Here is a 26,898-nt window from a genome sequence, read left to right on the forward strand (position 1 = left end):
TACATTTATATATAGATATATTTTGAAATATATTTTTATACGCCTGGGTACATGCAGGTACAGCAGCTAGCCAAATATTCACTCAGTATGGCCCTTTCTTTTGGGTTGTGTTTCCCTCTGTTAAGAATACATCTTTGGAAAACTTCCCTGGGAAATAATGAAGTCCACATAAACCTTTTTAGTATTGCAGGTTTTGATGAGTCGAATCTCACTGAATCCCATGTCATGTGTTTTCTTGCACCTGAATGTGTATTGAGAATGTGTGAAGCTGCAACAGTTACTAAAGTCTTCTGAATATGATAATCCAAGAGTTTTCAAAAGACTACAGACTAGATACACATTGTGTGATGTGCGCATGTGCGTTTTTTCCTTAGATTTCTCTAGCATTCCTGTAAGACCTTGGTAGTCCATCGTCATCTTATGAAGCTTGCAGGATTCCACAAGCTCCTCAAGTGACTGGGCCTAAGTCAGCAGAGATGGAGGAGGCTTCTATGTACCAAGGAATAGTTATTATGCATTAAACGTTACTCTGGAAGAGTAGTTCCATTTATTGAAGCAGCTTTGGGTGCAAAGCTTCAACAATGGATTGAGCTTCTTCTCTGGTACTTCAGTGCAATCTCGATTCTCGACCTCCCTACCAATCTAGTCCATGACACATTTCTGGTCTATCAATACTATGTCCTGGTCTTATCATTAAGGAGTAAAAAGATTAAAATGTAGTCAGTAGATCTTGGTAAGAGTGATGGTAGAGTTTGGTGGCTCTGGCAGAGGGCATCAAATTAACTGCAGATATTTCTGAAAACGTTGTATTCCAAATCTTGGATCATAAAATGCATCACAATTCTCCAGACTTGTTTGCAAAATATATGTAAAGGACACCATGTTTCGCCTTGCAAATGACATTAAGATGGGTGCTGCCACTAAATATGCATTTACAAAGCCAGGGAAAGCCCTATTGACTTTTTCACAGTTGAAGTTTGTAAAAGCCATCAGTCTGGGTCTACTTCATTAAGAGAAAGCTTGCTTTCAGGTGGTGATGAGATAAACAGTTTCAAAGGTTTGCTTGGAATTTATAATTTATTCAGAAGATTGTGGTGTCTTTTATATTGAGCGTGTGAATGGCTAGTTCAGCTGGTAATGTTGGAATCAAAAAAGAAAGAAACAGGAGTGATTCACATAAAATCTTTCTCATAAATGTTGGCTATGAGTATATGGTAGTATTGCATAAACTACGCTGTCTTGAGAAATATACATTGTAAATAGTCATCTATTTAGAGAATCAATTAGTAGCCTTTATTAACCTTGATGAAACAGCATTCATTTGAAGTTAACAAACCTTCGGAAACTTTATTGTGAAAACTCAAAGCAAATAAAGATGTAATCATTATTGGGTAAAATCCATTGAAGGATGAGGCAGTAAGTAAGACAATGTATGATAGAGAAGATTGTGTAGTTAGTTATAGAGAGGGACAGGTGGCAAGAAATTACTGTTTTTATCGACTATGCATTCATAGAAAACAAAAGATAAAATGTTCTGAGGCAAAGGAAATACTCAAACACATGGTGACGGAAATGCCCATACACATGGTGGCCTTTGGTGCCCGTCTCACCCTTTTGCCAGAATAAGGTAGGAGGCTTCGGCTCTCTCTCCTTTTAGTGTCTGCCGGGAACCACTGTGGCTGCTGTAAAGGTAAAAATTGCATTAGGCAAAACATACTTTAAGGCCCAATTTCACTTTCCACACCAAACTCCACCTCCATGACGACAATGAAAGACTCGCATCAAACTTTTCAGTGGTACCCAAGTTTAAGTAGGACCATGATCACATATAGTTTGTAGCCAGCAACCTAGTTTCTAGTAACTAATGTAAAGTAGGAGATGACAATATTATTTAGCTGTAAAGTCATATATTTAGCCATGTAACCCTTAAGGGTTTAAAGCCTTTAAAGATCTCCAGTGTCTGAGCAGTGTATTTGGCTAGTTTGCCTATAGACATTCCATGAGTATGAATAGACTGCATGAAGTATTTTTCTGGCAGACAAATAATACACGCAAATATGTTTGAAGAGAAGTATTTTTCTGGCAGACAAATAATACACACAAATATGTTTAAAGAGAAATAACAGCAAGGATGCATGTTTACCTTGTTAGGATGTAAGGGAGTGGACAAGTTCATAGCCAATGGAAAGAGGTGGATCTTAGTAAAATATACTAATTCAAAACAACAAACTTAAACATGTAAGATTAATGAAAGTCACATCATCTTGCAAAGAAAGGTGAGGATTGTCTTTACATGTGCAAAGTGAGGCGCGTTTTCCTAAACATCAGCCTGCCTATGCAGTGTGTGCTATTTATTGGTACTACACTCATGCATCTTTATTCTTTTTTGTAATTGCACTGATCTCACTGCCCATATGCATGTGTTCTCTAATGATGAAGAGTGTCCTAAGAGTTCTGATCTAGAGCTGATTGTAAGGTATTATCCACTATTGCCCACTGCAAAGTGTGTTAACATTAGGTAATACCATGTGCTGAGAGCATAACCCATTAATTGACTACCATGTATGTGAGGGGATATGACAAGGAGAACAGGAAATTATGAGCTTTTACTTCTGAGCATGTGGAGAATACATCTATTAACACCCCTATAGAAAGGCCAAAAAGCCGATTGCAACTGCTGGCTTCCAGACCTTCACTGAACCTGGAACACAGGCAAATAATAATACTTAGTGTGACCATTCTACTGCCTTGGACTAGCTGAGCCAGTTTCAGTATTCCAGAGAACATTCTAATAATTATGTTAATCAAAAAGTATCCATGCACTGGAACAGTTGCTGAATATGAAAATCTTGAGAATTTGTTACCACGCAAAGAAAATGTATTTTTGGTAATGTTTATTTCTAAGAACGCTCTTTCACTGTCTATACTAAGGAATAAAAACAACAAACATTCATACAGGTACACAAAAATCTTTATTCGATGTTCCTCAAATTAGCTAGACATAGATTCCCTTCAAATGTGTTGCCATGAATAACAGGCAATCACCCCATACTGCCTCTCAGCATCAATCAATCAGTAGGTTTGTATAGCACTTCTTGTCACACGTGAGGGTATACAGGCGATGGCAGGGTCCAGTTGATTTGCCAAATAGTCAGGTTTTGAGGGACTTTCAGAACTCTGCAAGAGATAGGGAGGTACGGAGATAGAGGGGTAGCTCATTCCATATCTTTGTTTTTAGGTAGGAGAAGGAGCGACCTCTGCATCTGCTAGATCAGATGTTGTGAAGAAAGTTAGAGACAGTAGTGAAGCGGAGATGTATGGTGGGCTGATGTAAATACAGTCGATGGTTCAGGTAGGCAGGTCTGTGGTTGTTTAGGGCCTTCTATGCGTGGGCCAGGAGCTTAATACCTAGCATCTTTTCTGAACAGGGAGCCAGTTCATTTCCCTGAGGTAGGGGGAGATGTGGGTTTGTCTAGGGAGTTCCAGGGTGACTTTGGCTGCTGTGTTCGGTATTGTCTGTAGTAGGTTCGTAGCGTGGTCAGTGGGGGTCTGAGTTAAGAGGGCCACCATGATGCTTCCAAGGGGGAGCTGTTGTTTCTGAAGATCAGTACCTCTGTCTTGTCTGTGTTGAGCTTTAGGCAGTTGTCCTTCATCCAGTTGGCAACGTCTGTCCTGCAGTTGTGGAAGTTGTTCTTGGTGTTGGTGGTGTCTTCATAGAGGGAGAGGATGAGTTGTGTGATATCAGCGTAGGATATGATGCCAGCCCATGGGGTTTGTTGATGCTAGACAGAGGTATCATATAAGTGTTAAAGAGGGTGGAGATGAGCGAGGAGCCTATGGGTACTCCACAGATGCTTTTCTTTGGTTTGAAGGTGAAGGGTAGAATTACTTTTTGCATTCTTCTGGTAAGGAGAGTCCATCCATCTGAGAGCAGCTCCTTGGATGCCTCTGTTGGGCAGCCTTGTGATGAGTGTGTGGTGGGAGCATTATCATAGCCTGCTAAGAGGTCTATGAGGATCAGAGCCACAGTCTCTCCTCAGTCGAGTAGGGCTTGGATGTCGTCGGTAGCCACCATGGGGGCTGTCTTGGTGTTGTGATTGCTGCGGAATCCAGACTGAGAGGAATCGAGTAGGAGGTTTGGTTCCAGATGTGAGGAGAGTTGTTGGTTGATAACTTTTTCTAATACTTTGGCCCGGAATGGGAGCAGGGAGCTGGGTTGTCAGTTGTGGAATTCACTGGGGTCTGCTAATGGTTTCTTTAGTAAGGGATTGACTTTTGCGTGTTTCCAGTCTTTTGAGAAGGTGGCTATGGCTATTGAGGTGTTAAACAAGGCAATGAAAAGGTGGCTGATTTCTTTACAAGACCTGAGGCTACCATTATGCAATAACCTTTTATTGCTGCCCCAACATTCAGCCTTTAAAAACAATAATACATTATAAAGCAATCGAATGTCCAAACAATATAGATGTCCAGAGTCATTATCCTCTTTTATTCGCTGCTTCTTCACCGATATGTACTTCTGCTATTTCTTTGTCTGTTGCTACTTATTGATTGCTGTTAAAGATCATATCTAGTCTTTAGTCATAGTTTGGGACTGCCCTTCCAATTAATAGTTGGGCCTGATAAGTTTTTAGGGAATTGAGTTTAACCTTTGTTTAATATTGTGTCAAAAGCTGCTTGCCTTGTGTCAATACCTGCTTGAAAGACCGCTGGTCATTTGGCTGCCTGCAACATCCGGCCTCTTTGTCCCTGATCGGCTTCTTCGCCAATAGTCAAACTGCTTCTTTTTTTCAAGCGGTAAGACCACTTGCTCCTCAGTGCGATCATGGGCCCTCAGCAATCTCACACCTTCGCTTTCCACTGCTTTGGGTCTGTGATCGGGCAAGTATTTGAATATCAAAGATGACTAGAAATCCTCAATTGGAGATTTCAGGCAGGTTGCCTGGCAGCGTTGGTGGAGGCCAAGTGCAACCATTACAACCTAAGATCCAAACTATTCTGGACTGGGAGGGTCCAACAACCTAGAACCAAGTCAAGGCTTTCCTTGGCTTCACTGTGTATTATAGGAGGTTTGTTAAAGGGGTATGGATTCATTATGAGACTCCTCATAGAACTCACCTCCAAGCAAATGCCCAAGAAAGTAAACTCGACAGTTAGCTGTCAAAAGTCTTTTGACACCCTGAAAGAGGAAATGTGCTCAGCACCCACTCTCAAAGCTCCGGACTACACCAAGCAGTGAATTGTGCAGACTGATGCCTCTGAGCTAGGGATAGGAGCGGCCCTATACCAGACCAATGAAGATGGCCAAGGCCAGCCTGTTGCTTTTATAACTAGGAGTGTACTCATTAGGAAGCAGCTTTGGAGTGCCACTGAGAGGGAGGAATTTGCTCTGGTTTAGTACCTGAAGAAGATGAGACCATACCTGTTTGGTACTCACTTCACAGTTCAAACTGACCACAGACCTCTCAAATGGCTAATGCAAATGAGAGGTGAGAATGCCAAACTTTTGAGGTGGTCCGCCTTCCTACAGGGAACAGACTTTACAGGTGGGTGGAGCTTCCTGGTTCAAAGATGGTCGCTTGCTAAGTGAGCACCGTCACACACACATCGATCCGGCAGCTATTAGCTATAATTATCCTGGTTACTGCTGGCAGACTACCTGCGGAGCTGATTCTTTGGCATTAGGCGAGAGCAGGGGGGCCTCAATTCATTGTGAACACAACACCATTTGCCTCATCACCTGGCGGGAGCGACCCTATCTCCCATTGTGGCGCTGCTACTATATTGGTCTCTGTTCACGGACAAGCACTGTCCTATTGCATGGCAACAAAGCGAGGGCGCCACTCCTAGAAGGGCAGGGTGGATCTGAGCCTGCCCTCTTGGTGAACTATTAAGCTGCCTAGTGTGAAACCCTGACTGACTCCCCTTTGCGTGGCCTACATCCAGCGTAGGTGGGTGATCGCACTCACAGGCGCAGCAGCTGACGCAACAGATAACGCCATCCCTGCACTCCTTGCATTGATCCTGATCGGCGCCAGCACGGGAAAACTAGACAAATCACAGCCTAAGCTGAACTTCAAGCAGTGCAAATACAGGCATAGAGATGACGCTGCGGAGTCCACTACGTCAGAACCAGACAGGTTGTCTGATGACCGAATTGGAGACAAAACAATCCTTGCATCTATGCAGAAAGGCTTATCGGCGATTGATGCAAAAATAGACACCTTGTCCTACAGGATAAACCGCATGACCGAGAGAGTAGACAAGCATGGGGAGCGTCTTGACATGGCTGAATGCAGAATTATTGAAGTTAAGGTGGGGCAAACTGACTCTAATAGTGCGCACAAAAAGATGGAGAGAACTCTGGTTATTTTGGAGGACAGGTCAGAGGATTTGGAGGCCAGGTCGCAGCGCAGTAACCTGTGCATTATAGGCCTGCCCGAGTATACCACAACAGGCAACATGGAGACCTTTATAGAAAAATTGCTTACTACGCTGCTTGGCACTGCCACCTTTTCTCCTATGTTCGTTGTGGAGCGTGCGCACCAATCGGTGGGACCTAAGCCGCCCCCCGGAGCCCCTCCTTGACGATGGCATGGCTGGGAGGGCTGGTACTTTTCTTACAGTTCACATGGTCATACTGGTCGGGAGTGATTACGGCACCACATTTGTTATAGTCGCTAGGATTGTCAAAACACGTGAAAGTGAAGAAAGACTCACAGTGAACATGTGTTACAGCAAACAAATGATGGACGGAATGCTGACAATGCAAGCATTCTTCCCCAGTCAAAAGGGCTGGGTTAAATCCATCGTTCTTTTGCCCAGTACGCCACCCCAGTTTGGACCCAGCCATATGCAAATCCATTTTTGACCCTGTGCCTAATGGGAACAGTCCAGACCGTGCTGCCAGGCCAGGTCCTCCCTGGACCGGACACAAGCATCCTGGACTGGTTTCAGAGTATATCACCCTTCTTCAGCCAGGCTAGCTTGAATCCAGTGGCACAGTGAGGAAGAGACCCACGTCTGGGCATACCCATCCCACTTAGGGCGAAAAGCGTTACAGCAAACAAATGATGGAAGGAATGCTGACAATGCAAACATTCTCCCCTGGTCAAAATATCTGGGTTAAATCCATTGTTCTTTTGCCCACTATGCCACCCAGTTTGGACCCAGCCATATGCAAATCAGTCTTGACCCTGTGCCCCATGGGAACAGTCCAGACCGAACTGCCAGACCAGGTCCCCCCTGTATTGGAAACAAGCAGCCTGGGACTGGTTTTGGGGTATATCACCCTTCATCCTGGGCATATCCATCCCACTTAGGGCAAAAAGTGTCACAGCAAACAATTGATGGACGTAATTCTGACAATGCAAACATTCTCCCCCAGTCAAAAGATCTGGGTTAAATCCATCATTCTTTTGCTCACTGTGCCACTGGACACATTCTTGTGTCCAGTGGCACAGTGAGCAAGGGACCCACGTCTGGGGTCTGATGTTAACCTACAGGTATCTCCCTTCATGAGTCCCACTCTGTTTTTGATTCACCCTGATGAAGGTGTGACCCAGATCCAGGTTAGACACCGAAACGCTCATCGGCGTTGAAGCCCCTGTGTTCCCCCACTTCTATTTTTCTTCTGGAAAAGAAATCATTTTTCTGAACTGTCTGAGAAGTGAATAATTACATATCCCTCCTGTACAATTGTTGAGTCTGTTCTGACACCGTAACCTGTGTTAACATACTTTGGTGAAGACTCTTGGTACCTTTTACAGAAGCAGTACTGTAATTCCATTAACTATGAATAGCTATATGTGGGGATGTATGAGTATGTTGCGAGTATGTGGTTGTGTGATAGATTGACAGAATGAATGAGTGTGCGTGATTCATGATGTAAATTCGTTTGACTCCTTTTGACATTAATTTTTAAGTTTTTTGTATAATACGGACCAAATAACATTAATAACAATAAAAATATATGTATTTTTCTAACTCATTTGTACGTATTATATTTGGGAGAACAATGAATTTGTAGGACCAGGTTTCTCTTATCGGTGACTTACAAGCACAAGCACCAGCTAAAGTTATATTTGGGCAGAGGGCTGTGTCCTCAATCAATCAAGGCATTTGTATAGCGCGCTACTCACCTGGAAGGGTCTTAAGGCGCTGGAGGGGGGGTCCGCTACTGCTCGAAAAACCAGGTCTTGAGTTGCTTCCTGAAGGAGAGGTGGTTCTGGGTTAGCCGAAGGTGGATGGGGAAGGAGTTCTATGTCTTGACTGCCAGGTAGGAGAAGGATCTTCCTCCGGTGGTGGCTCAGCGGATGCGTGGAACGGCGGCGAGGACGAGGCTGGTCGACCGTAGCTGGCGGGTGGGCGTGTAGAAGGTCAGGCGGTTGTTGAGGTACTTGGGGCCCAAGTCGTGGAGAGCCTTGTGTGCGTGGGTGAGGAGTCTGAACGTGATCCTTTTGCTGACTGGGAGCCAGTGCAGGTCTTTCAGGTGGCCGGAGATGTGGCTGTGTCAGGGGATGTCCAGGACGAGTCCTGCGGAGGCGTTCTGGATGCGTAGGAGTCTTTTCTGTAGTTTGGCTGTGGTTCCGGCGTAGAGGGTATTTCCGTAGTCCAGTCGGCTGGTGACAAGTGCCTGGGTGATCGTCTTCCTGGTTTCGGTGGGGATCCACCGGAAGAGGGCATCCTCACTGTTTTGTCAGTTGCTGAAGCACAGTGAACATGGGCAGGGATACAGAAGAAGCCTGGGATTAATGACATGGAACATGAGGGGCTTAAATGACCAGAGAAAATTGCGTAAAATTCTGGCGTACTTGAACAGAAAGGAGGTTGAAATTGCGCTGCTGCAAGAGACGCATCTTGCCTCTAATAGCGCTATGCTCGCAAGGCTTAACCTAGCAGGGCCATTCCATGCAGCTGGCTTCACCTCACACTCTAGGGGTGTAATTGCCTGGGTTAATCCCAAGTCTGGCATACCACTTGAAGAATGCAAGACTCATCCTGCTGGTAGATTTTTAATCTTAAAATGTCATGGTAGGGGTGCTGACTTTCAAATTCTAAATACATACGGGCCTAACTATGATGACCCTCAGTTCTAGCATTCACTATTAACAGACTATTAAGGGCTTCCGCCCATTGCCACTAATTTGGGATGGGAATCTTAACTGCGTGTTGGATCCAGCGCTTCATCGATCGAAGAGACCCCGTAGGCACCCATCTGTGGCTGCTAGGGCCATTGTTGATGCCCTGTTAGAGGACCAACTGAGTGCGCTGGAGATAGAGGCACTTAAAGGGAACGACCCTCAGATTTTAGAACCATTAAAAATAACATTGGAAGAGTACCACAGGGAAGCTGACAGCGAAATCAAGAATTGGGGGAAATACCCATTGGCCAGATCCTATGGTGAGGGAGATAGGTCAGGCTCAGTGCTGGCGGCGATTGTCCGCCGACGGTATGAATTTGGAGTCACCCAAGAATTACTAGACGAGAAGGGAACTGCCCTGAAAGAGCAGGCGGAAATAGTAAATAGATTTGGCCTAGATTATCAGGACCTGTACAGTTCCATAAATACCCCAGCCGAAGAAAATTTAGTGAATTATCTGGAATTCATAAAACTACCCTAGCTGACGGATAGCCACAGAGAGTATCTCATGAGACCTCTTGACGCTGTTGAGATCCGTATGGCACTCAACTCTATGCGGGATGGAAGTGCACTGGGTAAAGGTGGGCTCACTCTGGCCATTTATAAGACCCATACTTGATCACTCTGTTCAAGGAGATGGGAGAGACTGGCATAATGCCCCTCTCCATGCGTGAGGCACTGATCGTAACCATATTGAAACCTGGCTAGACTCCCCAAGAGTGCTCACCTTATAGACCTCTATTGTTGATAAATGTCGACACTAAAATCTTTGCTAAAATATTGGCCAACAGACTGACCCCGTTTTTGCCTATTTTGGTGGATCCTGAGCAGGTGGGCTTTGTACCTGGCTGTACGGTATCCTACAATCTGGGAAAAGTTTTTGCGGCTCTTCAGCATGTTAAACCGGGTGTCAAGGCAGCAGTGTTTTTAGATACTGAAAATGCCTTTGATTCGGTTGAGTGGAAGTACATGCTGGTGGTGCTAAGGCATTTGGGAGTTAGAGAAATGTGTTTAAGATTAATTTAAGTGTTTTATAAGCCTCCCACAGCTCGTGTGCATTTGGGAGATACTGTTTCCTCCCCCATACAGATTTATAGAGGCACGAGACAAGGGTGCCCCTTGTCACCATTGCTGTATGCAATGGCTGCAGAGCCTTTGATCTGCACTTTTTGTGAGTATCACAGCAATAGGGTCATTCGTTTCCACAACTATAATCTTATTGTCTCTGCTTACGCGAACGACATGCTACTGTACATATGGGATCCAGACACTAATCTTTCTCCAGTTGTCCGAGAGGTGTTGCGATTTGGCGGCTTATCGGGTCTAAAAATTAATTGGCATAAATGTATTATCTTCCCTTTGACCCAGGCCACAGTGCAGACGGCCTTAGATTATCACCTTCAATGGACGTCGGACCCGGTCCGATACCTGGGTATACAGGTCCACTCAGATGCGGAACAAGTACTCAAGGCAAATTATGGCGGAGCCATTACTAAAATGGAGGAAGATATAAACAGATGGATCAGCCTTTCCTCTCTCACTTGTGGGGCGTGTGTCCCTGATGAATACTTCCCAGATTCCTTTTTCTTTTTGTTAATATTCCGGTGGTGGTACCCCAACCAATTTTTAAGACACTAAGGACCTGGTTGAGTAAATTGGCTTGGGCTGGTAAAACTCTGCGTGTTAAACTAGACATTCTTACTTTGCCTTATTCGGCGGGGAACCTGGGGACACCAGACCTGGAGCTATATTATAGTGTGGCACAGAGTTTGCACGCTCACACTTGGATCCATGGTCTACATAACTTGCCACATCTTCAAATAGAGAAGGTAGCTGCAAGCCCTGACCCCCTCACTCGTTGTCTTTTTCAGGCGCCAATTAGGCGCTGCAGTGTACTGGACTCAGTTAACTCTACTATTTACGTCTGGCACGTCTTGCTAAGAAAACAGGTGACTTATTATATTACCCGCTACAGCCGGTGGAATAGTGCCATTGGCTTAGCATTAGCACTGAGAGCGGGGTGCTCCGTTCACTGGGGGCTTTACGGATACTCGTGATGGGCGATTTGTTCGTGGAAGGAAGAATGTGCACTTGGGCGGAGGCAGTGTAGGGCATAACCGACCTTACCCCTCGCACACAATTTCATTTTTTAGAGTTCGTCATGCACTGCGAGCCTTACTTGGAGACGAACTGCAAGAACCTCCGGAGTTACCCTCTCTCTCTTGAAGGTGATACGCTCAGTATACCCCCTCAAGCTAGTTTCCAATGTTTATGCCAAGTCACAAGCATTAAAGCATTTGCAATACGCCAAGGCTCGACTGGAGTGGCAACATGATATAAGGGTTGACCTCAGTAATGATATCTGGCATTACTGCTGTGAAGCCTTCAAAAATGTCACTTAATGGACAGCACAGACTGGTCCATTTCAAGTATCTCAATAGAGTACACTACACGCCACTGAGATTATTCCAATATGGGCCTAGGGATACAGACTGCTGTGAATGCTGTGGGGAGGCAAAGGCAGGCTTGGTGTTATTATACCAACCAGTGGCAGACTTTTGGAAACAAAATGTTCATTTATTACATGAGATTACAGTTCAATCCCTCTCACCTGATCCTTTAAGGGGGCTTTTGGGGTACACAAAGCCTCCGAATAAGAAAGTCAGGAGACTGGTCTCCATGGGTCTACCCTTAGCTAAGTGCAGAATTGCGATGCGCTAGATGCTGGGGCCTATACCTACTGTGACAGAATGGGAGCGCAATATGATTTACTGCAATATCCAGTCAGATGTTTATAATGAGCTGACGCCCCCCAAAAATTGCCCCAAAAAGTTTTGGTCTCTATATGCACAACATTTATTAGCGAGACAAGCTGATAGCGGGGATAATGGCTGAAGATATGTTGTAAGAGGTAGGCCCCCAAACAAAAAAAAGAATAATAATAAGCCATATGAGTCTCGCACTAACAGAATATGACGGCTTAATATCCTACATGTAATCGCTTGCACTCAGAAAAGTGAACTCTGCAGACTGTCATAATATGGTTCTAAAGTAATTTATCCACTGTGCTCACCCTGACTGAAACATTATAATGCTACAATGCTATTGTGTTATGTGACAGCAATTGTTGCCAGCCACTTGAAGGTACGTTTGTGATGTATATTCTGCTCTGTGTACCAATGTGAATTGGGTTATGAAAATTTATAAAAATACATTTAAAAAAAAAACAGTAGAACACCTCCCCTACATAGATCTTCGAGTCCTGCCTCAAATTCATAATAAATAAATGATAATGAGTATAATAGAAGTCATTGATAAATTTGAACTGATGAGTTTTAACCCGGAAGACATTCAGAACTGAATTTGATAAAAAATTTGTATGTCTCATTTCATCAGGAATAACTTGGATCCCAAGATATCGGCTTCACTTATCAGCCAATGTTTGAAAAAAATATACAAATCCTCTCCAAGCTCAGATTACGTATTAGATGGTCAATAACAGTCTCAAATTCTCCAATATTCTAGCCCACTTTTAATCCTTAGACATCCGTTCATGAACATGATTCAATCCATATTCGATTTTCATAAATACAGCTTCATCAAGAGCATGGCTTAGTTCATCAACAAATCAACTTGATACAGTCAATTCATCAACTATACTACTAAGCCAAGGAAATACATAATGAACACAGCAAATACTGTGTTCTTTATGTATTTCCCTGGCTTATTCTTTTGAAACCTTTATTACTATACATAGTCTGTCACTATGTTGGGTGACGGTTCTGTCTCTTTTGATCACAATTACACTATCAGGAGCTTTTTTCTTTACGGTCGGAAACATTACTTTGCATGATACACTAATGGGTGTTGGATTTGTTTCGAGACTTGAGACAACTCTTGTGACTGTGTATTTCGAATATGCAAACACAACAGGTGATGGACCGAATGTGGATCAATGTCACACACTCACCCCAGTCCAAAGATCTGGGACCAAATCCATCGTTTTTTTGCACTCCACACCACCCTGGGTTAGACAATGGCGATATGCAAATCAGCTCTGACCCTGTGCCCCATGGGAACAGTCCAGTCCGAACTACAAAAGCCATGTCCTTGGATGCTTGATTCCGTTCTGGGAAGGACATGGCTTTTGTAGTTCGGACTGGACTGTTCCCATGGGGCAACAGGGTCAGAGCTGATTTGCATATCGCCATTGTCTAACCCAGGGTGGTGTGGAGTGCAAAAAAACGATGGATTTGGGCCCAGATCTTTTGACTGGGGGAATGTGTGACATTGATCCACATTCGGTCCATCACTTGTTGTTTTTGCAATTGCCGCCCTAAGTGCGCTGGGGATGCCCAGACGTGGGTCCCAGGCACTCCACACCACTTGGAGTCAAGCTAGCCGGGCTGATGAGAGGTGTTACCTCGAAACCGGTCCGGTCCTCGGATGCTTGATTCCGTTCTGGGAAGGACATGGCTTTTGTAGTTCGGACTGGACTGTTCCCATGGGGCAACAGGGTCAGAGCTGATTTGCATATCGCCATTGTCTAACCCAGGGTGGTGTGGAGTGCAAAAAAACGATGGATTTGGGCCCAGATCTTTTGACGGGGGAATGTGTGACATTGATCCACATTCGGTCCATCACTTGTTGTTTTTGCAATTGCCGCCCTAAGTGCGCTGGGGATGCCCAGACGTGGGTCCCAGGCACTCCACACCACTTGGAGTCAAGCTAGCCGGGCTGATGAGAGGTGTTACCTCGAAACCGGTCCGGTCCTCGGATGCTTGATTCCGTTCTGGGAAGGACATGGCTTTTGTAGTTCGGACTGGACTGTTCCCATGGGGCAACAGGGTCAGAGCTGATTTGCATATCGCCATTGTCTAACCCAGGGTGGTGTGGAGTGCAAAAAAACGATGGATTTGGGCCCAGATCTTTTGACTGGGGGAATGTGTGACATTGATCCACATTTGGTCCATCACTTGTTGTTTTTGCAATTGCCGCCCTAAGTGCGCTGGGGATGCCCAGACGTGGGTCCCAGGCACTCCACACCACTTGGAGTCAAGCTAGCCGGGCTGATGAGAGGTGTTACCTCGAAACCGGTCCGGTCCTCGGATGCTTGATTCCGTTCTGGGAAGGACATGGCTTTTGTAGTTCGGACTGGACTGTTCCCATGGGGCAACAGGGTCAGAGCTGATTTGCATATCGCCATTGTCTAACCCAGGGTGGTGTGGAGTGCAAAAAAACGATGGATTTGGGCCCAGATCTTTTGACTGGGGGAATGTGTGACATTGATCCACATTCGGTCCATCACTTGTTGTTTTTGCAATTGCCGCCCTAAGTGCGCTGGGGATGCCCAGACGTGGGTCCCAGGCACTCCACCCCACTTGGAGTCAAGCTAGCCGGGCTGATGAGAGGTGTTACCTCGAAACCGGTCCGGTCCTCGGATGCTTGATTCCGTTCTGGGAAGGACATGGCTTTTGTAGTTCGGACTGGACTGTTCCCATGGGGCAACAGGGTCAGAGCTGATTTGCATATCGCCATTGTCTAACCCAGGGTGGTGTGGAGTGCAAAAAAACGATGGATTTGGGCCCAGATCTTTTGACTGGGGGAATGTGTGACATTGATCCACATTCGGTCCATCACTTGTTGTTTTTGCAATTGCCGCCCTAAGTGCGCTGGGGATGCCCAGACGTGGGTCCCAGGCACACCACACCACTTGGAGTCAAGCTAGCCGGGCTGATGAGAGGTGTTACCTCGAAACCGGTCCGGTCCTCGGATGCTTGATTCCGTTCTGGGAAGGACATGGCTTTTGTAGTTCGGACTGGACTGTTCCCATGGGGCAACAGGGTCAGAGCTGATTTGCATATCGCCATTGTCTAACCCAGGGTGGTGTGGAGTGCAAAAAAACGATGGATTTGGGCCCAGATCTTTTGACTGGGGGAATGTGTGACATTGATCCACATTCGGTCCATCACTTGTTGTTTTTGCAATTGCCGCCCTAAGTGCGCTGGGGATGCCCAGACGTGGGTCCCAGGCACTCCACACCACTTGGAGTCAAGCTAGCCGGGCTGATGAGAGGTGTTACCTCGAAACCGGTCCGGTCCTCGGATGCTTGATTCCGTTCTGGGAAGGACATGGCTTTTGTAGTTCGGACTGGACTGTTCCCATGGGGCAACAGGGTCAGAGCTGATTTGCATATCGCCATTGTCTAACCCAGGGTGGTGTGGAGTGCAAAAAAACGATGGATTTGGGCCCAGATCTTTTGACTGGGGGAATGTGTGACATTGATCCACATTCGGTCCATCACTTGTTGTTTTTGCAATTGCCGCCCTAAGTGCGCTGGGGATGCCCAGACGTGGGTCCCAGGCACTCCACACCACTTGGAGTCAAGCTAGCCGGGCTGATGAGAGGTGTTACCTCGAAACCGGTCCGGTCCTCGGATGCTTGATTCCGTTCTGGGAAGGACATGGCTTTTGTAGTTCGGACTGGACTGTTCCCATGGGGCAACAGGGTCAGAGCTGATTTGCATATCGCCATTGTCTAACCCAGGGTGGTGTGGAGTGCAAAAAAACGATGGATTTGGGCCCAGGTCTTTTGACTGGGGGAATGTGTGACATTGATCCACATTCGGTCCATCACTTGTTGTTTTTGCAATGTGTATTTCGAATTGCAGCCCTAAAGAAGTCAAGGTGTGAGATAACGCACATGTTGGCTGTGGGAAACTGCATTGTTGATGAATCAACTGTAACAAGTTTTATTGTTGATTAAGTAAGCTATGATGTTCGATGAAGTTGTATTGATGGAAATCGATTATGGGTTGAATCATGTCCCTGAATGGATGTCCATTGATTAAAAGTGGACTAGAATATTGGAGACTTTGAGACTGTTATTCACCATCTATTACTTAATGTGTGCTGGGAAAGGATTTGTATACATGTCCTACACTCTTCATTGAAGAGACTTATGGGGGGGCATTAGCAACGGACCCTTCCTCACCTGGTAGCACCATCATTACTGCAGTACAACTAACTCCCTATACTGTTTGCTGATCACCCGTTGTCTTTTTCTATGCCTGGTTGCCAATCGATTGTTTATTACTGTCTGAAAAATGTCAGCCAGTTGTGGATCTCGATTGGCAGGATCATTTGATAGACACAACTAATACCCTTCTTAAGTAGGCCCTGCCTCAAGTATTCTAAAAAGGCGTTAGAGGAACAATTAACGCCTTCCACCCTCGAGAAGACAATAAGCATGGAAGAGAAAATCGCTGTGATATTATCTTGAAAGAGATAAGACGGTCACCCTCAAAGAAAGAGACTAAAATAAGTATGCAGGATGCCTGCCAGCAATTGATCAAATTGTTGTGCAGTTGCCCGGAAAAATTAGGATTATAACCTACATAAGAAAATACGTTAAATAATGTAATCCCTGACATCTGCATTTTCGGATAGGTCCAAAGAGAGTCTTAAAACGAGTCTGCTTCAAATAGACAGTGTAGGAAAGTAGGATCTGCTTCTTATGGTTACCCCCACTTTTTGCTTGATGTTACACTGTTTTGACTAGTCTGACTGGGATCCTGCTACTCAGGACTCCAGTCTATCTGCTTTCTCCTTAAATTGGTTATGTTGTGTACTAGGTACACTCCATATTGGATAGTGAGGTACTCTTGTCAGAGATATAGGTTCACTATATTTATAGGTCACTACATTTAAAACTTGTAAGTCACCCCTGCAGCAGGCCTTAACAATCCTGAACGCAGGGTGCTGGGTTTTAAGTGAGAGGGTGCTCCTGCATGAGCAGAGCCTTTCTGCAGCCTTCGGAGACCGCTCTTCCGGATTGTCTGTGACGCAGCCAGACATAAAGGTAGAGGGGGATTATAACCCTGCAGCAAATGCTATCTCGAAAACGGCTGCAACAAAACATGTCATGTTTGGTATCAAACACCTTGAAATCATACCTCCACCCTGGTAACCGGTGTGGGAGGTATGATTCCACCCTTCTGAAGAAAGCTTCATGGGGTCCCTGATCTTCTCTGTACCAGCCTTCTCAACCCGATTAGCACAAAATGGATGCTGCCAACCGTAGACACATTTCTGTCCTTCTGCTGATGAGCCAAGCTCAAGCAGGGGAAGGCAGAACAATAGACATCCTGTCACAGGGAGCTGTGACCACCTCCCAGACAGGATTTAGTGTATTGGGGCTGGGTGGGTGCACTTCCAAAGTGCCTGAAAGTCTGCACGAGGGGCCCCACTTGGTGTCCTTGTGCATAGTCCAGTTCAAATCAGTTCTGAGAGCCGTTGGCTCCAGCTCTGGTGCGAAACTGGACAAGGACAGGGGAGTATCCTCCCCCTTGTCCAGACCCTCCTCTGGGTGGGTCCCCAGAATCTGTCCAAACCTCTTCCATGGGTACTAAAGGTCTTACCTGGCTGTGAGACATTAGATTCGACTTGGACAAGATTAAACAACAAGACCAACCATCTGAAAACTCTGGACTTCGATGGACTTCAGCTGGGACCGACTTTGTCTCCCTCTCCTTCCAAAGCTTGGTCTGTGCCTTTGCACCATACAGGCTCCGTGTAGGACCTGTGGAGCATCAAAGACAACAGAAGTAGCCCCCTGGAGTGCAGGAGTTACTCCCCAGCATCTGCAGGCACCGCATCTGACCGGTTTGCTACTCCTGTGTTTCTGAGAACTCCAAAGATTCCAGCAACACAGGAGGTGGGTTACGATGTTCCTTGAGGCTCAGCTGCCATCTCACCAAGTTTGAGGCCAGTATTCCTCATGGGACTGCATAACTTGAACCCCTTTGTACTGCATACTTTTGCAAGTGCATATGCTTGTTGGCATTTGCGAACTTCGTGCACTGGGCTGTTGATCGCCCCCAGATCTGCACACATTTCCTATCAAGAACTCCGGCCTCCATTCGCTCTGTGCCCTGCAAGCTGTTGTTCTTTGAAACTGCCCGAGGGCCTCTCGCGACGCCTGTGGGTCCCTGTGAGGGTCAACTTTACTTTCTTGTGGCTTCCCTGGTTGCTCCCAGCTTACCCTGACTCCCCTGCAATTGGTGAGTCCCCTGGACCTTGCTGGTCCACTCCGCAACCTTTCTTTAGCTTCTGCATGGGTTGCCGTTGCCAAGGCTTGTTGGTGCTCCAGCTGGACACGACCCCTCAGTACTCGACATCCTTTGTGGGACATCTTGCATCCAGCTCCTGGTTGCCTTCAACATTGCATGGTCCCTGTGGCTGCAGTCAAGAAACCCTTCATCTCACATCGGTGGGCATCTGCTTACTGAGCCCCTGGTCACAACCGGGTGACCCAGACTCTGTCCCTTCTGGTTTCAGGTTCTCTTCATCATGAATCCACATTTGGATTCCACCGGACACTTTTCTCCTTCCCCGCAGTGACTGTTGATTGAAGACTCCCATTAAGATCGACTGCGGTTTCCAATGCTACTTCAGACCCATCCACCAGGCTCCCCTGGCATAGGTAACTCAGGTACCACAGTATCCACAGGTGGGGTAGCTCTCCAACCTCCTAGCTTCCACAGGGTTTCTTCCTAGTCCTTTGGGAAGGGTCCTTAAACTGTAAAAGTGCAATTGCAACTCTCCCATTGAATTGTACGGCACAAACGGTTGTATACTCACACTGCCCCCATCCTCTGTGGGGTCCCTACATACTCACCTTGGGTGGTTCCTTGTGGTCCCAGCAATTATACACCTTCTAGAATTGGTCTTGACTCGAGTCGTGGTCTATTTTAGTACATGGTTTGTTCCCCTCTGGACCCACTGTGTATTATTGCTACTTACGATTGATTATGTGCACAGTATTGTGTGCTTTGTGCTGTACCCTTGTGTAGAGTATACTAGAGATTGATATATAAATAAATACATATTTTTATTACTACTGTGTGGTTCCCTTTCATTTAATTAATACTGAAGGTGATATTCTAGTAAAACAAGCTGCTTTACATTCCTTCACGATTAAGCCTGAAGGCTGCTCTCCACAGCTACTACTAGGATAGCTTTCTAAAGGTTATCTTTGACCTGATACATCATAAGGGTCGTTTGGACTGGTGCAAGGTGCCCACTTTAATTAGTGGATGGCATATACCAGGCCAACTTCTCACAGACAATATCGATAATCCCAAAGTGTGGGGTGATATCGGTTCCCCAAGAGAGGAATTCTGGAAACAAACCACCTAGCCCCTTTGGTTTGCACCCCAATGCTTTTACTAGTCTGGACATAAATGCTGCTAGAAAGTAGAAACATAAGTCTGGGAATTAAAGACTACCCTCCAGACGTGGTTGCTGTAACATAAGGATATTAGCCCTAGGCTTTTTATACCCCCAGATAAATATTTGCCAGATAGCCTCTGTCTGTGTAAAGAAGCCTTTGGCTAAATACAAAGGTATGCCAGAAAGAGTTATAGGTAGCAAGGGAGAATAATCATCTTAATTAAGTTGCATTGACAGATTAGACCAATGTGAAAATGATGCCACTTATATCTCCTGCGTTCTGCCAGATAGTACGCCATAATTAGATTCCCTTACATCCTCCATTTTCACAGAGACTTATATCCCCAGGTAGGTCACCGACTTAACCAATCGCCTATATTTCAAAGAAGGGACAGTGCTGGTGAGGACCAGGGTCTTACCAAGGTTTAGTTTGTACACAGAGATAGCCCCACACTCATTAGCCAATTTTTCAATAGTTGCCAATGAATCCTCTGGGGCAGAGGTCATGATGGAAACGTTGTCTGCATAGGCAAGCAGTTTGAGCTCAAGTTGATGGATCCGCAGCAAAGCAGTATTCCCCAGGCTCTTGAGGGCTTGAATTTAAGGTTCTATATAGTGCGCAAAGAGCAAAGGTGAAAGTGGACAACACATTACAGGTGCCACGATTTATCTAAATTAGGTTGGTAGAAGACCCTGAACGTAAACGCTAGCCTTAAGATTCTGGTAAAGCTGTTGAATCAAAGCAATAAAGAGCGGCCCAAACCCTTACACAGGCATAATGGCCTTAAAAAAAGTTCATGAATCCCTTTCGAAGGCCTTTTCAGTGTCTAACATTATTGCTCTGACCAGATTTCCCCGAGCATAGCCTGCCTCAAGAGCAGTGATAACAATATTGAGATGGGTGGTGTTATCCCGCTGTGGAACAAAACCATGTTGATTCTCATCAACAAGATCAGAAACAACCGTAGCAAGCCTGTTTGCTAAAATCTAAGTATAAATCTTGTAATCAGCATTAATCAAAGAACTGGCTGATATAAACCACCGAGAAAGGGATCTTTCCTTTTTTAGGAAAGATGACGATGTTGGTGTCAGTCCATGACCCAGGAACCTGCCCAAGTAATTCAAAAGAGTGGAATAGATCACGGAGAACCGGTACTACAAGATGTGACAAACTAACATAGAAATCCAATGGAAATTGTAAGAACGGTGCCACAGGCCTTGCCTCCTGCCAGCTAGTCAATTGTGTCTTACACTTCGGAGGCCGATATTTGACCATCTTGTTCATGCTACTGTGTAGTAGACAGTTTCCAATGATGATGGACCCGAAGAAACTGAATGATCTGGTCTATGGAAGGGACCAATACCTAGTCATACCACTTATGATAAATTCTGTAGAACTCCTCTTGCATAAGGGCAGGATTGGTCACAATACCCCCTTGAGAGTTCTTAATCCCAGAAATAGCAAATGCATTAGATCTATCATGGACCCGGAACGGTAACAGCCTATTTCTTCGATAAAGAATTGTGATCTGATATAACCCTAGGATTAAAGGAAGCTCTCTACAAATATGGACACCCTGAACTCACAACTTGTGCAAGTTGAGAAGGTTCAGGAAAACCTTCAAACTGTCTTGGAAGCAGTCAAGACCCAGATCTCATGACTATGCTCTCATCAAGGGTCTAAGATTTGGAAAATAGGTCTTGCAGGAATAACCTCAGGATATTGGGGATCCTCGAGGGGTCAGAGGAAAAATACTAGCGACTATATAGTTTGGCTGTTTAGGGAAGCCTTTCTTACACTGGGGGGCTGGGGCATGGAAGAGCATGATTCAGAGAGCCTGTCGCTATCCATTCTCACTTCCTCTGTATTCACTTGCCATCCTGATATATGTGGGTAACTTCCTCCTCCGTCAGGAGATAAACAGGGCTGCTCTTCCAAGATCACCAGTGAAAGAGACTGGAGAGGACTTTCTTTGTTCGATCAGATTTCTCTCATAGGACTATAGTTCGGCGTTGGCAGCTGAGAGAGCATATCACGGCACTTTCAAAGCTTGGAGCTTCGGTTTCATTACTGGAGCCAGTAATCCTGTGCCTCCAATATGAGGAGCAAATGTGTTCATGTTTTTAACAGCCTGAGGTTGAGGAGCTCTTGACCAAATCGGTGGGGGGAAATAAGGAGACTAATGGATCTGGCTGATTCTGTTTTTTCTTTTTCTTCTTGATTCTTTTTACTTAGTTTCTTGGACATGCCTTCCCTTTTTTAATTTCTCTCTGCTAATGGAAGCTTTAGGTCTGCAGGGTCGGCTGGCACTTAGATTTGATTTCATGAAGGTTTCATGAGGGTTCTTTATTCATTAATGGTGGCTCTGGGTGAAAACATTTTGGGTCCCTTGGGCGGGTGTCTCGGGCGGTTTCTGTCCTGCCCCTTTAGTTCTTTTCCCCCATCCATCCTCGGTCTGGGGTGCTCCGGGGGTCTATGTACTCATGTCTACTACATTGCTAGGGGTATTCTTTTGACAGGGGGTGGTCACCCCTGTTTCTGGGCCTTGCATGGAAGGGATAGGTTTGGGAGAAAGCTGGGGGTCGGGGCTGGTGGCGGGGCCAGGGTCTGGGATCCCTTTTGTCATTATACTATTTTTTTTGTTGGAATGTTTGGTCTGGTTGTGGGAAACAAATGAGGCCTTATGGTTGTGGACGGTAAAATGAAGACCAATAATTATTCTGTGCTGTTGTTCTCTGTCAATGTGTGCCTGTTATTCGATCAAGAATGTCAAGGTTTAGCCTGGGGTGTGGTACTGACCAGCATCTTCATATTCTTTTCGTGGAATATCAATGAAATGTAGGCTTCTTATAAGCAAAAATTAATTAAAGAGGTGCTACCTTCATCCACATTTAGTTGGCCTACAGGAAACTCAGCTCTTGAATAAACTGGCCTCTCTTCTGGATGATTTCTGGGATCAAGTCCTAGCCTCAGCTTGTTTCACTTCTCTCAGAGAGGGATTTCCCTACTGGTCCGGGATAAGAGCTAGCCACTCATCAACTACTCTGAAGATTTGGGTGGACGATGGCTCATAGCAACAGTCAAGAGGAGCCAGTTACGCATTATACCATGTGTACTCTATGAGGCCAACATTGATGATCCTGTGGTTGTTAATAGTCTGCTTTCTGAGCTACATCAGCGGTCATAACCATAGATTATTTGAGAGGGCTTCAACTTCATCCTTAACCCATGGATAGACTCCTCTTTTAGTAGTCAATGGCTAAATTCTTCATTGAGAACCACCTATAGCTCAAAGGAAATGGCTAGGGCTGCTTTGTTGGAAGTAATAGAATCTTATGCTCTGGTGGATGCCTTGCGATATTCTCAGATGACAGAACATGGGTTCACATATTTTCCTGCATCTCGTAAAAACAAATCTCGGATAGATATGATCCTTGCTAGCGAAGCTCTTATGTCCCATCTTGGGGCCTGATTATGAGTTTGGCAGTGCAGCGCGGGTTCTGCCATGCAGCTGCACTGCCAAACCTGTGGTCAGGCCGCCCACCAGATTACGAGTATTTTTTGTTTCTGGCGGGCTATTATTTGACAATCTCACGGCAGCGCCTCAGAAAATGGGCACAACAACGGGAATGGCAAAAACAGTTCCTGCACAGTATGGCATGTAATGACCATGTAAAGGAGGAGGAACCACCATGAAATATTGTGGCAGAGACGAAACTTGAAATATGCTTGGCGGGACTGTAACAGTTCCTTTAAGCATATTGTGGGCTCAAGACCACTGCAGCACTGCCAGGGAACAGTTGTTCCCTGGCTGCTGCTGCAGGCCATTGGAGGTCCTACCACTCTAATTGTAATAGGGCGCTTGGAAGACCCCTGCACCCCGCGAGTCAGGCGGTCTGTGGACCGCCAGGCTTCTAATAAGCCCCTTGGTATCTCCTTTAACCCTAGGGTTATATTGGATCACAATTCTTTGTTTCTTCACACTTTTGTCCATCCAGACAAATTCGGACATAAACAAATGTAAGCATCTCCAGCATAGGAATTTGGACATTGAAGATATAAGTTGGTGAGCTTTGCTGTCATTCCTAAATCTGCTCCTTAGTGTAGACCAGTTGATGCCAAAATTTTGATGGTCAGTATTGGAAACTTCAAAGTTAGTGACACCCATTTAGCCATTAGTTTTGCCATAATTTTTTATAGAAGAAGGATAATGAATCCTTCATCTATTTGAAAAAAATTCATTATCTAGTGGTTGAGGAATGAAAATAGCTTAGTAATCCATTTTGAAATTTGGTGAAAACACATTCTGACTTACATAAACTGAAATGCTAAAATGGGCATTTATGGTGCATGTGTTGGAAGATTATGATTAGCTCATATAGTATTTTTAGAGAAAAAAGGAAAGTTAAAATTTTTCCTTATAGCCTGCCAGTAAAGACAGATTATCTGAATAAATTGAAATCTAAATATGTTGAAGTATTTTAGAGAATAAAATTGAAATATATTGCTTTTGTTTACAATGCATCAGTGGCATTTCATAGTTAATCAGAGTTTGTTTAATACAACTGATTTGGTATCTCCAGTAATCAGACAGAATACAGATGTACTACCCAAAATAGAAGCTCTGTAGACTCGTCATGCTAGGGCTCTTTGCCCGGCTTAGAGGATACGTTTTTTCACAAGAGAATCTTATATATTTATTTTGAGTTAATATTGTCAATTCAAACTTATGTTTTAATTTATGAAGAGCAAGCATCTTGCCACTCTTCTGCATGCACATAGCAAAGATGTGAATGGCTATCCTGCTACAGGACTTTTCGCTCATCAAAGGATCTCATTATTTCTGCGTATCTCTAACTTTTTGTGGCAGCAGTTACTTTGTGAATGTTTAGCTTGAAGTTATTTCATCTTAGCAAAGCTTAGCATCCTGAATTGCATAATCTAAATTGGACGATTTTCCTTCAGATTTCAGCTTTAAATATGTCTCACACAAATAATGTAACAGAAATACATCCATGGAGGATAAAGGAAAAACAAAAATGTACAAATAATTCCCCCACTGACATCCCCTCTTACTTAACCAGTCTACCTCATCATTGTCCAGTATGACACTGAACATTGCATAGCTGCTCCACTGTGTAATTTTGTCTTGGAATGGCTAGACTGATAGCCGTAAATACACAAAAAGAGAGCCAGGCACAACCCCGTACAAGTCCCACCTTCAGTAACCGCCATCTTTGCCCTCCACAAATGATCCCTCTCCTATCACTAGACCACACTTCCCAAATCACTCAGCTTAAGTAAGGAATGGCGACATAATCATCAAAGTAGTCTTTATGACATCATGTGGAATAGCAGATGAAATAGCATTTACCTGGAATGCTATTGGCATCAGTAATCTTTAAAGATTGACTCACGTTGAATGGATCTTAACATTAGAAAAGAATCCCACACCATCTAGTTATAACACACCTATGTTGACCTTTGCACTTCATAGCAGTGCCTTCAAGGGAGATGTTACTGAAGCTACAAGTTGCAAAACATGCTGAGGGCACAAGGTTATCACTTTGCAGCCATATCTTCAGTTATGCAACATTCGGAGGTTCCTTCTTCTCCGTAAACACTGGCATGTATCAGAACTCCTAGTACAATTCCTGTAATCTTTAAGGATTCTTAATGGAGCATTCAGTATGCATTAGATGGAGAAGCCATTGAAGGCAGTTCAAATAGACCTATACGTCTATGGAGACAGTGATCTGGTATTACTCCTGGTAGAATCTTTCTTTTGACCCATGAGATCCAGCAATCCACAGAGGAAGATTCAAGTATTTTGGTACATGCCACGTATCATTTAGAGAGTTGCAAGGAATGCTGGAGGGAGTGAAGGCTCTTGCTTATTTCTTTATAGTTTAGTCAACCGATTCTTGTCAGCCTTTTACAAGACCCTACTCTACAGAATATATTTGAGCAAATCAAATGTGGTGCTGAACAGTTCAAAAACTTTCAAACGACCATTGTACTTTCTATGTCTGTAGGGTGATGCTACCTTGGTGGAGAAAGATGCCCACAACTGGAAAATAAGTATGGATTTTTAGTTTTAAAAAAACCAGGAGTTATATGTTTTCTACTTGTTTTCTTTGTGGATTTAATTCTACTTTAATTTGTGCATGCGTGTGAGTGTGCATGCTTGTGTATGAATGTTTTTTTATTTTTTGCAAATCAATCCTGCTTATTTACATGTGCCTTTTTGTGGGCTTCTTTTTAGATAGATGAAAGAAACATGCTCCCTGAACAGGAACTGGTTAAAAAAGTGTTTCTACAGCTAGCATTTATAGCATGGGGACAAAATCAATGTGTCGGAGACACTGGTGTTGATGATTCCTGGCAACCTGCTACTTCCATTAGAGGATTCACATTGCCACCCATGGTAAAATACTGCCCTCCCATAATGGCAATATTTCTTGGCAACTTGTGGTCTACCCCCTAGTAACATAACAGCCCTGGGACAATACATCTTGGAATGTTTTGGGCATCCTTGATGGTGCAAATCTCTGGCATAACGATAGTCGTTAGAGAATGCTGGGTATTCTTGACATATTGAAAAGTGCCATGGTCTGATGGGTCTGCCATAGAAAATGAAACTAGAATGTGTCTGAGAGGGATTGGTTAAAAATTTTCTTTAGTATGTCCTTAAGTATTTCTATTTTATGTTTGATATGATGTCTATTATGTAGATGCTAAAGGTACGACTAGGACTTTCTATGAATTGCCATGTGGTCAGAGTATCCTAGAGGGTATGGATATTACCAGGACACACATGGTATTCCGTTTGTCCCCTAATATGTGGTATCTCTAGGGACAGGAACGTTTAAAAACAGCCAACATAAAGTTTAAGGCAAAACAGAAATCTTAGAAGCTTATCTTATCTAACCCAAATTTCTATCGTTTGGGGCACTGCAACAGGTGATATGAAAATAACTACGTTGTTGAAAAATCAAGAAATGAAGCCATATATTATGTTTCAGGTAGAAAGTACTGCAAGGTCACTGGAAAAATATTGCTTGAAAAATGTGTCTCAAGATAAGTGAGCATGAATAGCAATGAGTTACTTTTGGTCAAGACATTATTAGAAAGACAAGGAAGAGGTGAATGTTAGGTGGCATGCTGAATAACTACACTAGAGACCATTTCTTCATCGCTAGCATGGGAGGACAAGGGAAACATTCATGGCACGGTTCCCTCTCACCTACCATTTCTATCCCAGCAGCATGATGTATGAACGTAACCATTTGGGTGCTCCCTCGTGTCATTGCACCCGTGGCAGGCCAAATGGGTAGCTGCGAAAGATACAAAAAAAAGCCATTAGGCAAAAAAGACTTCAGAAGTTGACTGCACTAAACATTATTACAACCCCTCTTTTCTCAGATCAGTCTACAGACCCAACTCTTGGATAGGTAGAAAGATAATCACAGGATGTTAGAAAATGGAATGGTTTTAACCTGTAATGTGATTTGTCTAGAAA

The 26,898-nt window shown here is 44.5% G+C and overlaps 1 protein-coding gene across 1 annotated transcript in view; it reads right to left on the reverse strand.

Moving 5' to 3' along the window:
* Positions 1-26,898, reverse strand: part of LOC147708743 (uncharacterized) — a 110,044-nt gene that overhangs the window by 45,384 nt on the left and 37,762 nt on the right. Inside the window, exons 7-8 of the mRNA XM_086925774.1 lie at positions 26,627-26,713; positions 1,611-1,682 (exon numbers count right to left, since the gene is read on the reverse strand). Coding sequence (XP_086781900.1) covers positions 1,611-1,682; positions 26,627-26,713 — 159 coding nt within the window. The remainder of the gene's footprint in view (positions 1-1,610; positions 1,683-26,626; positions 26,714-26,898) is intronic.

This window comes from Lissotriton vulgaris, chromosome 6, assembly GCF_964263255.1.
Source record: "Lissotriton vulgaris chromosome 6, aLisVul1.2, whole genome shotgun sequence".
Taxonomy (NCBI): Eukaryota; Metazoa; Chordata; class Amphibia; order Caudata; family Salamandridae; genus Lissotriton; species Lissotriton vulgaris.